At 40.0% G+C, this 12,693-nt stretch overlaps 1 protein-coding gene across 1 annotated transcript in view; it reads left to right on the top strand.

The window, feature by feature from the left end:
- Window positions 1–12,606, top strand: part of LOC122564176 (protein phosphatase PTC7 homolog) — a 101,432-nt gene extending 88,826 nt beyond the window's left edge. The window contains exons 5-6 of the mRNA XM_043718854.1: window positions 8,777–8,906; window positions 9,921–12,606. Coding sequence (XP_043574789.1) covers window positions 8,777–8,906; window positions 9,921–9,979 — 189 coding nt within the window. The 3' untranslated portion in view covers window positions 9,980–12,606. The remainder of the gene's footprint in view (window positions 1–8,776; window positions 8,907–9,920) is intronic.
- The last annotated feature ends 87 nt before the right edge of the window (window positions 12,607–12,693 follow it).

The following is a 12,693-nucleotide window of genomic DNA, read 5'->3' as shown; positions in this document are numbered from 1 at the left end:
CGTCAAAATTGGCCTTTCTCCAATTTAGAACTTCAACTTTTAGATCTGGTCTATTTTTTTCCATCACTATTTTAAATCTAATAGAATTATGGTCGCTGGCCCCAAAGTGCTCCCCCACTGACACCTCAGTCACCTGTCCTGCCTTATTTGCCAAGAGCAGGTCAAGTTTTGCACCTTCTCTAGAAGGTACATCCACATACTGAATCAAAATTGTCTTGTACACACTTGAGAAATTCCTCTCCATCTAAATCTTTTACACTATGGCAGTCCCAGTCTTATGTTTGGAAAGTTAAAATCCCCTACCATAACCACCCTATTATTCTTACAGATAACTGAGATCTCCTTACAAGTTTGTTTCTCAATTTCCCCTCTGACTATTAGGGGGTCTATAATACAATCCCAATAAGGTGATCAACCCTTTCTTATTTCTCAGTTCCACCTAAATAACTTCCCTGGATGTATTTCCAGGAATATCATCCTCAGCACAGCTGTAAAGCTATCCCTTATCAAAGATCAACCCTTTCTTATTTCTCAGTTCCACCTAAATAACTTCCCTGGATGTATTTCCAGGAATATCATCCCTCAGCACAGCTGTAAAGCTATCCCTTATCAAAAATGCCACTCTCCCTCCTCTCTTGCATCTCATTTTCTATCCTTCCTGTAGCATTTGTATCCTGGAACATTAAGCTGCCAGGGGCTGCCTGGCTTGCTGTGTTCTTCCAGCCTCCCGCCTGTCTACTAGCAATTTCTTCTGCATGGATTGTTTTACATAGGAAAACATCTAAGCTGTGTTATCTTTATGCATGTGTGCTTGACAGCTTATCATTTCAGATCATTCGTCATTCAGAAAACGAGGAATGTCACAGGGAACAGGCCAATTTCATGGAGAGATCACAACCTGTTCTTTGACTTTTCTAGTTCAAATTTGTTTCCTGCACAACTTAATCTGACTGGCAATGAATAGCAATGACTGATTTTCCATATGGGCTCTTGTGGTGCAGTTGTATGTCCCTACCTCTGGATTTAAAGACTCGTGTTCAAGTCCCCCTGGGTAGGATTAAGGAAAACCGTAAGACATACTACAATTAAGTGAGCAACAAGAGGATGGCCAGAGTGAGGGTAGGGTCGATCAGGGTCAGTGGAGGGTACCTGTGCCTGGATTCAGAGGAGGTGGGGGTTGTGGGGGGGGGGGTGCGTCCTTAATGAATACTTTGTTTCATTATTCACTACTGAGATGGAGTCAAGATTAGAGTGCTGCTGGAAAAGCACAGCAGGTCAGGCAGCATCTGAGGAGCAGGAAAATCGACATTTTGGGCAGGAGCCCTCCGTTCATTGTGAAGGGCTGCTGCCCGAAACGTCAGTTTTCCTGCTCGGATGCTGCCTGACCTGCTGTGCATTTCCAGCACCACTCTAATCTTGACTCTAATCTCCAGCATCTGCAGTCCTCACTTTCGACTACTGAGATGGAGCTTGTCGTTTATGAGGAAAGCACAAAACAGGCTGATATGCTTGACTGGTTGATGTTAGAAAGGAAGATGTGCTGAAAAAAGTCGCAAGGCCAGATGGGATCTACCCAAGGTTACTACAGGAAGTGAGGGAAGAGATTGCTGTACATTTAGCAATGATCTTTGTGTCCTCACTGTCCACTGGAGTAGTACTGGATGATTGGAGGGTGGCAAATGTTATTTCCTTGTTCAAGAAAGGGAATAGGGATAACCCTGGGAATTACAGACCAGTCAGTCTTACATTGGTGGTGGGCAAGGATTTATGATTATTTAGAAAAATATAGCTTGATTAGAGATATGCAGCATAGCTTTGTGAGGAACAGGTCATGCCTCATAAACCTTACTGAATTCTTTGAGGATGTGACAAAACACATTGATGAAGGTAGAGTGGTGGTGTACATGGATTTTTGCAAGATGATTGATAAGTTTCCCCATGGCAGGCTCATTCAGAAAGTAAGGAGGCATGGGATACAGGAAAATTTGTCTGTCTGGATACAGAATTGGCTGGCCCATAGAAGACAGAAGGTGGTAGTAGATCGAAAGTATTCACCAGTTCTGGGACCTCTGCTCTTTGTGATTTTTATAAGTGATGTGGATGAGGAAACGGAATGGTAGGTTAGTAAGTTTGCTGATGACACAAAGTTTGGTGGAGTTGTGGATAGTATGGAGGGCTGTTGTAGGTTGCAATGGGACATTGACTGGATGCAGAGCTGGGCTAAGAAGTGGCAGATAGAGTTCATCCTGGAAAAATGTGAAGTCACTCACTTTGCAAGGTTGAATTTGAATGCAGAATACAGGCTTAAAGGCAGGATTATTGGCAGTGTGGAGGAACAGATGGATCTTGGGGTCCATGTCCATAAATCCCTCAAAGTTTCCACACAAGTTGATAAGGTTATTAAGAAGGCATATGGTGTGTTGGATTCCATTAACAGAGGGATTGAATTTAAGAGCCACGAGGTTATGCTGCAGGTCTATAGAGCTCTGGTTAGACCACACTTGGAATATTGTGTTCAGTTCTGGTCATCTTGTCATAGGAAGGAAGCTTTAGCGAGGGTGCAGAGGAGGTTTACCAAGATGCTGCTTGGACTAGAGGACATGTCTTATGACAAAAGATTGAGGGGGCTAAGATTTTTCTCATTGGAGCGAAGAAGGGTGAGAGGTGTACAAGATGATGCGAGGCATAGATAGTGAATAGTCAGACTTTTTCCAAAGGGCAGAAATAGCTGTGACTAGGGGCATAATTTTAAGATGATTGGAGGAAGGTTTAGGGGAGATGTCAGAGGTTGATTCTTTACACACAAATTGGTGGGTATGTGAAGTGCACTGCCAGCGTTGGTAGATTCAGATACGTAATGGACATCTAAACAACTCTTGGATAGGCACATGGATGATAGTAAAATGAAGGATATATAGGCTAGTTTGATCTCAGATTATGATAAAAGGTTGGCACAACATCGAGACTGAAGGGCCTGGACTATTCTAGGTTTCCACCGATTCCAGAGGTATGTATTAACATCACCAAGTGAGTTGATTAGCAAAACAGGAAAAATAGCTACTTTTCTAGCACTTGGCCTGTATGGTGTTAATATGCATGAATATGAAACTGTCAGATTTGTCAAGAGAAGCTTCATCATGGTGAATTTGTGCTGACTAAGGTGAATATTCCATCCATATTGGAAGGGATGGAGTCCAAGCTGTGAGAGAAGTCCTGTACCAAGTTAGAATTGGACGTTTGTGTTCTGTGGCATTTTGTGGTGCCTTGGCGCTCATGATCTAAATTCTCTGGAGCAAACATGTGTAAACTCACCCTCAAGTGAGCTGGCTCAAGTAGTTCCTTCATCCTGAACCTGGTGCATTAATGCCAGGCATATCATCACATGCTCCTGTCACTCCTGGCTTGTGAAGTCTGTATAGCTTCAATATCTGAGCTGGAAGAGTAAGCTTAAGTAGTCGTGCATCTTCATTGCATAGTTGTTCTTCCAGTGGCTCATGGGCTTGCACACCCTGGCAAGTAGTGAAGTAAAAGAGACAGGATTAAATTGTGCATTGAAAGGAGGTGCATGTTCACAGCATCTACATCTCATCATGCATATTTCTTCAGTTCCATCTTCTGTTTTACCATTCCAATTATCAACGGCTCTGCTTCCTAATTAAAGTGTGTGTGCAGTATTGTTCATAGGTCCATGAGACTCTTTGCTGGTCTCCATATCTCAAAAATAGCATACTTTGTTTGGAGGCATTGCAGTCAAAGTTCACTGCATTGTCTTTGGGGATAAGAGAGTTTTCCTAAGAGATATTGCATTTTGGTACAACAAAGAAGCGTAGGGGTTACACATTTTAATTGTAGGGTCTTGGGTACTGTTGTAGAATAGAGGGACCTAGGGGTGTAGGTGGATAATTCTGAGGTTTTCATCACACATAAATGAGGTGGCTAAAAAGGCACACTTATCTTCATTGCTCAGTTCTTTAAGTATCGAAGCTAGGAAGTAATGTTGAGGTTGTACAGGGCATTGGTGAGGACCCTGTGGAATAGTGCCCAGTTATAGGAAGGATATTATTGTGGTGGAGAGGATTCAGAAGAGATTTGCCAGTATAGAAGGTTTGAGTTATAAAGAAAGGCTAGGACTCCTTTCACTGGAGCGTGAGAGGTAAGCTGATAGAAGTTTATAAAATAATGAAAGGTATAATGAGAGTTAATAGTAGTTGTCTTTTCCCTAGGGTGGAAGATTTCAAGATAAGGGGGCACATTGTTAAGGTGAAAGGAGGGAGATTTTGAAAAAAAGACATGAGGGGCAAATTCTTTTACACAGAGGGTGGTTCACATGTGCAGTGAACTTCCTGAGGAAGTAGTGGATATGGGTACAATTACAATCTTAAAAGATATTTGGAGAAGTAAATGAATAGGAATGGTTTGGAGGGATATGCAGGTAGGTAGGATGAGTTTAGTTCAGGATTGTTTATTGTGGACTGTTTGGAACGAAAGGTCTGTTTCCGTGGTGTTGTGTGTAAAAGATTGGGTAAATTGGTCTATGTTTTCTGGAATTTAGATGAATGAGGTAATCTCATTGAAACATAAGTACTGAAGGTCTATGACAGAATAGATGCTGAGAGACTGTATCCCCTGGCTGAGGAATCTGGCACATGGGGGCCTAGTTTTAAGATAAAGACTTAATCATTTAGGGCTGAGTTGAGCTATTTCACCGTGTGGATCTTTAGAATTCTCAACCCTAGAAGGTCTGTGGATCCTTCATTGTTAATATGTTTAAAGCTGCAATAGAGTTTTGATGTATCAGAGAATCAAGGGATATGGCAATTTTCTTTTGATAAATTTGTCCATGTCATATGGGTGTTGCTGGCTAGGCCAGCTTTTTATTGCCCTGGATAAGTTGTTGGTGAGTTACTTCCTCGAACCTTCAGGTATCCCAGTCTATCTCCCTCAATTTAAACGTCTCAATTGTGTCCCCTCTCAATCTCCTTTTTTCTAAGGAAGACAACCCCAGTATGTCTGAACCTCTCTTCATAACTGAAACTCTTCAGCCCAGGCAGCATCCTAGCAAATCTCCTCTGCACTCTCTCCAGTGCAGTAACGTCTCTCCCATAATGTGGATTCCAGAATTGCACATATACTCCAGCTGTGACCTAACTAAATTTTTATACAGTTCCAGCATAGCTATCTTGTTCTTAAACTGTACCTTGCTTATGCTTTCTTAAACATTTTATCCATCTGTCCTAATACCTCAACCCCTTTGATCCTCAGTGCTTCCCTGGTCCTTCTGTTCAACCTGTGCTCCATTGCCTTATTTGTCTGACCAATTGTATCACCTTACATTTATCCAGATTGAATTCTGTTTGCTGCTGATCAGCCCATCTGACCAGCCTGTACATAGCCAGGGTACTTATAGATAGTCTGTTCAGCCCTTTCAGATTTGTATTTGTTTGTGAGTTCCTTTCTCATTCTTCCTACTCCCAGTGAAGATGGGTCTAGTTGACCCAATCTCTCTCCTGCCATCTCAGTGATCATTCAGGTGTTACTTCATTGCATTCAGTCAATGATGCTGTTTTTTAAGGTAAGGAGACCAAAATACTACTCTGGGTATGGTTTCATTCAAGGCCCACAGCTCTAGTTAAGACATCCTTTTTCTTGTGCTCAAATTCTCTTGCAATAAAGGCCAGTATGCAAATTGCTTGCTGCCTGTTCATGCCTACTTCCAGTGACTAATGCAATCAGGTCTTTTTGTATATTATTATTTTCCAATTTATCACCATTTAAAAAAGTAATACTCCATCATTCTGTCTTCCTTGCCACAGCGGATAACTTCAGACTGTGCCAATTACTTGTCCACTCACTCATCTGAATTGCCTTGATATCTTTCTATATCCTCCTCGCCTCTCAATCTCACCTAGTTTTGTATCATCAACAATTTGGAAATATTATATTTGATTTCCTCCTCCAAACATTTAATCTATGTTGTGAATAGCTGTGGCCCAAACACTTACACCAGTGGTCGCCACCTTCCACTCCAAAAACATTTCATTTATTCGGACTGTTTCCTGTCTGCTAACCAATTCTCAATCCATGCTAATATATCTTTGAAAAATCTCATCTGCTTTAATTTTGCACACTAACCTCTTTTGTGTTAGGCTTTATCAAAATCTTTCTGAAAATCCAAAAATGCTACATCCACTGATTCTCTCTTGTGTACTCTACTAGTTATTTCCTCAAAAGAAAACTCCAGTAAGTTAGTCAAACATGATTTTCCTTCAGAAATCTCTGTTGATTGATGTTTTCTAAGAGCCCTGTTACTAAATTCTTTAGAATAAAATCTAGCCTTTTCCCTACTACTGACAGTAGGCTAACAACATTTTAATTCCCTATTTTCTTGCTCCTCTCCCTTTTTAAAAAGTGGAGTTACATTTGCCACCCTCCAATCCAGAATCTACATAGTTTTGGATGTTGCAAACTAATTCATCCACTATATTTCTATAGCCATTTCCATTATTACTCTGGGATCTAGATTATCAGGATCTTGAAGTTTATCCATTTTTAGTCGCATTAATGTTTCCAGCATTATTTCCTTTTTTACATAAAACTGTTGCTAATTTTCTTTTTTCTTCCTCATTAATACTTGGTTCTCTAGTATTTCTGGGAAGTTTGTGTCTTCTTGAATGGCAGGTAGGTTCAAAGGGCTATATAATGTTGAGTCTTTCAGGAATCACTGAAGTCAGGAGTGTCCCAGAGGATTGGGAAATGTCTGACGTAATACCCCTATTTAAGAAGGGAGGGAGGCAGAAGACAGGAAACTGTAGGCCGGTGAGCTTGATTTTAGATGAGATTGTGGAGTAATTAGAAGTGTGTGGTAAAATAGAACTGAGTTAGCATGACTTCATCAAGAGGAGGCCATGACTGACGAATCTGTTAGAGTAATTTGAAGAAGGCAGTCATTGAATGTGATTTATTTGGATTTCCAGAAGACCGTTGACAGATTGCGCACAGGAAGCTGCTGAGCCCATAGTGTTAAGGGTACAGTACAGATAGAGGGTTGGCTGACAGGCAGAGGCAGAGATTAGAGAAAAAGGGGTCTTTCTGAACATGGCAGCTTGGGGACTCCTGGAGTTCCGCAGGGACCACAACTAACTGGTCAAAGGAACTGAGGGCATCATTTCTAAGTTTGTAGGTGATGCACTGTAGATAAGTATTGAGTATAGGAGTTGGAACATCTTGTTGCAGCTGTAGATGATGTTGGTGAGGCCGCATTTGGAGTACTGTGTGCAGTTTTGGTTACCGTTCTATAGTAAAGATATTATTAAACTCGAAAATAGCTCAAAACATTTATTAGGATGCTACTGAACAGGATGTTTTGAGTTATAAGAAGAGGTTGGATAGGCTGGGACTATTTTCCCTGGAACTTAGGAGATAGATGGCCTTTATAGAGATTTATAAAATCACGAGAGGCATAGATAAGCTAAATGGCCGACAGCTTTTCCCCACAGTAGAGGGCTCTAAAATACAGGGTATAGGTTTAAGGTGAGAGGGGAGAGGTACAAAAGAATCTGAAGAGGCAATTCTTTCTCACACAGACTGGCGAGTGTGGAATAGGCTGTTAGAGATTCTCTAGAAAAGGAGACCAAAGCAGCTCTGCGTACTCCAGATAATGGTCTCACCAGTTGCAGAATAGTTGCAGTAAGATCACATTTGTCAGATTCTCCATGACTGATCTTTGTGTACGTGTGCATGTCTGTTAGATTCTTTCACTTAAAGTCGCCAGCTATTTTTTCTTTTCTTGCTGTGGAGTTTGCACATTCTTAGTGTCTGCATGGGGTTGCCCCCATTTTCCCCTCCCACAGTCCAAAGATGTGCAGGTAAGGTGGATTGGCTATGCTAATTTGCCCATGGTGTCCAGGGATATGCAGGCTCGGTGCATTAGCCATCGATAATGTAGGGTTACAGGGATAGGGTGAATTAATGGGTTTTGGTGGGATGTTCTTTGGGCGGTCTGTGTACACAGAATGGGTCGAATGGCCTGCTTCCACACTGTAGGGATTCTATAATTATGGAGGACCCGGTGATATTTAGATGGCCAAACAAAGATAAACGTGCCTTTAAATTGCCCTTCATAACCACTGGATGTCTCAAAACGCTTTATAGCTACTAAAGTACTCATGCAACATGATCTATCAGAAATGTGGCACTAATTGCACACACCAATTTCCAAACATAGCAATATGATGTCGATTGAAAGATACATATTTAGTCAGAACACTGGAAGAATTTTTTTACTTCCACCTGGGCAGAAGACAAGGCTTCAGTTTAACACTTCATTTCTGCACTGTTGTATCAATCTTGATTTTTGTTCTCAATCTTGGAGTGTAACTTGAACCCAGAACCATTTTCAGTTGATCAAAATGTTTCTGATCAATAAGTGACTGTGTTTGTTTTTATCCAGTATTTTAGATCAGGACTGGGGTCTGACTTCTTTTTGGACTGAAGTTTTTTTTATTTTGTTTATTTTGGCTGCTGTTTCCTGCCCAAAATGAACATTCAGTTCTGTGTGACACCTGATGGCTTTGAACATTTCTGTCATAATGCAATGGATTTTATGAAAATAAAATTTCAAGTTTAAAATGAGTAAAACTCTAGCCTGTAATAAATTAAGGCCTAGGAATTTATAATTTAGTAAGCGAAATGAAAAAAGAAAAGCATGCAGTTTTTTTTACCATTTATGTACAGGAGCTGAAGTTGTATTGAACTTTATGGTAACATTTTGTTACAGGACTCAAGTTACCAAAGCTTGAATGAAACAGTGAAAAGCTTAGCTAAACGGGCACAACAGTTGGCATATGACCCAAACTATATGTCTCCCTTCGCACAGCATGCCTGTGAAAATGGACTCAATGTCCAAGGTAAAGTATTGTTTTTGACCTGAGATTGCATGATGGTTTAATTCTTTTACTCATTTTACACTGTGTTAAATTGCATGGATCTCTGGTCCTGTGCAGATGAAGGTTACAAGTGAAGAATGACTTGCATTTCTGCTATATTCTTCAATATCATACCCTCTCTAGTGAACAACAATGTAAACTAGAGATGGCATGTCAAATATAATTAAATCTCTTAAGCTAAAGTGCTGGAACTGCTTACCTTTATATATTCCTGCTGCCTCATGGTTTTGATGTGTGTTTATATTTTAGGTCTGTGGCTGGGATGTCACATTTTTACTCTATCCCATAGATCCCCCAGTTTATCTTTACCATGAAATCATGGTGGGACCAGTAGTGTGTGGTTTGAGGACTGACTTCTCACCCAAATATTGATCCACAATTCTGAACAATCTAAAACCTGGAAAAAAAACTAATATTGTAAACATAAATTATTTGCTGTTTCACGTGGCAGTGTGAGCCAACACACTTTGTATGGTCATTGGGGGTCTGACTTCCTTTTGGACTGAAGTTTCTTTTATTTTGAGATGTTCCCTTAAGGAAGGAGGAAAGAGCACTGGGAAAGAGCTGGAAAATGTGGCATCAGCTTTTGTGGATCTGAAATAGAATATACAGTATTTTAACACAATGAACTGAAATGGCTGTGCTCTAATTTGAGATACAAATGTGTCTTCGTGCAGATCATAGAATCCCTACAGTGCAGTTAAGGGCCATTCAACACATTGAGTCTGCACTGACCCGCCAAAGAGTAACCTACCTAGACCCTAATCCTGCATTTAATCATGGCTAATCCACCTACCCTACACATTCCTGGACACCACTGGGTAATTTAGCATGGCCACTCCACCTAACCTGTATATCTTTAGACTGTGGGAGGAAACTGGAGCACCCACTGAAACCCTGTGACATCTGAGACTCTTCAATCAGACCATTTACCACCATTGGTAATTCAACATTTAAATGCAATTTCTTTTGTAGGTGGAAAGCCAGATGACATCACTGTGCTATTATCAGTAGTGACTGAGAGCAAAGAATGAAGAGAAATCTTACCTCGTTGACTCCGAGCTCCAAGCTGACGCGCCTCAAAGGGTGGCAACCCTGAATCCTGCAAAACTCTGTTGGGGCATCCTGTCAGAGGTGACTTTTGATCTATGCAGATTACCACAGTCAAGGAATTCAAGCAGTTGAAATATTGGGTGATCTATTCCGTCCTGTAGCTTGGAAAAATTACACTTTACCCGTACTCGCTTTTTACAATCTCTGGAGGCTTTGTAAAATATCTTGAGATTTTAAGAACTCTCCATCTTGCATTAGTCTCCATTCCATTGCAAGTATCTTCACCTCTTTCTGTTTGACCATTAAACACTGAAGGTAACCATCTAGTTTTCTTGAACAATTTGATGCCTTGAGCGATTCATGGAAACTTGGTCTGCTCTAAGGTGTTTTTTATTTAAACTTTTGTCAAACAAATGCTTTAATGTATTGGTCTAAGTACCATTTACTAAAAAGTTAATTCGTTAATTACAAAAGCTAATTTTATTTTTATTTTTTGCCCAGTCATAAGTTTGAGTAAAATGCATTATGTGTGAATGATGTGAGGGGCTTATACCCTTTTCCCCAAAATTGTAATTTCTGTACAAGAGAATTCTTGAATTTTCAAATCCAAATGCAGGGTTCAATTTTGACAAAAGGGTGGTTTTCTGCACTAGGTGCCTGTTGGAACATGTTTCCAGAATCGAACTCTCTTTCAAGTCTGAATGGCAGCCATTACAGTGCCTAATAATCCACTGTACTGAGAAACAGACCAGTTGTAGAATCTTCATAGTATATCAACATGGCCGCCACTACATTTACACTTCTTCTAATAAAAATGCATAGTGACTATTTGGTCTCTATGCCACGGACTGTTCTGATCCAAAGGTGTTTTACCGATTTGTGGGCAATCTATTTGGATTTCATTGAGTATCAACCACTGTTAGATTTGTTAATAATTGATTTAAGTGTCACTACAGAATCGTTATGCTGTGAACAACCTGCAGAGCTTGGGCAGAAAAGCGCAGTGAGTTTTTAAATGTCTCGTGGAGTATGTCTGAAGTCAACAAAATGGATCATGCAAGAGATCTGTGATCCTTCACCTTAAATATCACTTGACATGTGACAAATCCTGTGCTGATTATTTATCCACCGAATAAAGCGCACAACCCTGGCGGAGATCTTTGAAATATGAAAACTGCTAGCTGAAATTATAGAAATGTAACAATCGATTCAGAAGTTTCAATGGTACTGGTGGGTTGTCCTTAATTACATTCTTTCAAACTCATCTAATCAGTTTATATTTGACATATTTTATTGAGAGTTTTCTAAGCTTGGTATTGTGGCTTCATTATGCTTTGAATCTCTTCCAAGTTGGCCATTTGACCACACAGCATTTTTTTTTAAAAGAACTTAAAATGAATGGAAGCTGCTGGGTGATCTTTGTGGTCTATGCTTGTATTATCGATGCTATAATTGCGGTTTTACTGGCTGTGAATTCTTCCAATCCTGTCTTGAAGCTATTTTAATCCTTTCCTACAGTAGGGATAATTGGTAACTTAGTACATATTGTGGCAGTTATGCCAATGTTGCTATATGCTAAAATAGACATGCTCTTCTATGGGTATGGGATAATCATCTATTAACCTTTTAGTAGTGCCTTCTGGAGATCAGCATCTACAGACTGTGATCTACTGATTGTTTATTGGGTCGACCATTTGCTTCTCTCTTGAGAATTTGGCTTTCCTATATCTGGCGTCTTCTTATTTTTGTTATCAAAAGTCCTGATCAATAGTATATTTTTTATTAATTTATGTTGGTCTGCCAGTTAAACACAACTGATCTTCGTTTACTGTAATTGATGTCAAAGGATAAATTGTCACTAAAAGAAATAGTCAATCCAACCTCAAATAGTCTAGTGTTTGAGTAGTACCTCTAGTCAGAAGACAATGCACTGATGCCCTGATTCAAGGTGCCTGTTGAATTTCAGGGGGTTCAGAATCTTGTGGCGTTACATTGTCTTAAAGATGTGATTGAGCTGCTTGATGTTGCAAACCGCAGTTAATGTAAGCTGCAACCGTCATTAATCTGAACTGATAGTGCAGATACTCTGTCTCCCTGAGATCCAGAGAAAGAGTGTACTGATTGACTGCCAATTTTAGTTGCTGCGGCAGTCTTGTTAATAAGTGATATAGCGGACTGTGTGAAGAAGGACTTGTCGCAGATAACATTGGTCTTTGCCTTCCTTTCACAAGGTGAGAATTTGCATTAGCTGCCCCTCAGGAGTAGGTAATGTTCACTGTGAAAAGACAAAAAGAAATTGAGAAGAGAAACATTGCTTTTGTATATTTAAAAAAAACTCAAAAGAGAAGGGTGCATTTAAAAACAATGGCCTTGATGTCCCTTTCAACAAAAAAAAATTAGATTTGCTTTGTTCCAATGGGTTAAATTCCAAAGTTCAAGAGAAGCAGATAGACGTTGATCTCCCTCAGGCTCTGCTGCTATTTTGTGTGTTTCTGTATCTACCCTTTGAGTAAGGTTTCACATTTGATTTTTGGAAAAGAGAGCTACTGCTGTTTGAACTCAGAGCCATAGGAATATCTGCAGCAATATGTCTGTGATTCACTGTATATATAGTCCATGTACTATGCACATGGATTTGTACAGGTGTTTTTCAGGTTTGGTTCTGTTGTAGTCTTAATGTTTAAAAATACAAAGT

This window comes from Chiloscyllium plagiosum, chromosome 28, assembly GCF_004010195.1.
Source record: "Chiloscyllium plagiosum isolate BGI_BamShark_2017 chromosome 28, ASM401019v2, whole genome shotgun sequence".
NCBI lineage: Eukaryota > Metazoa > Chordata > Chondrichthyes > Orectolobiformes > Hemiscylliidae > Chiloscyllium > Chiloscyllium plagiosum.
The sequence above is the reverse complement of the archived record's forward strand: the minus strand, read 5'-3'. Positions and strand labels throughout refer to the sequence as shown.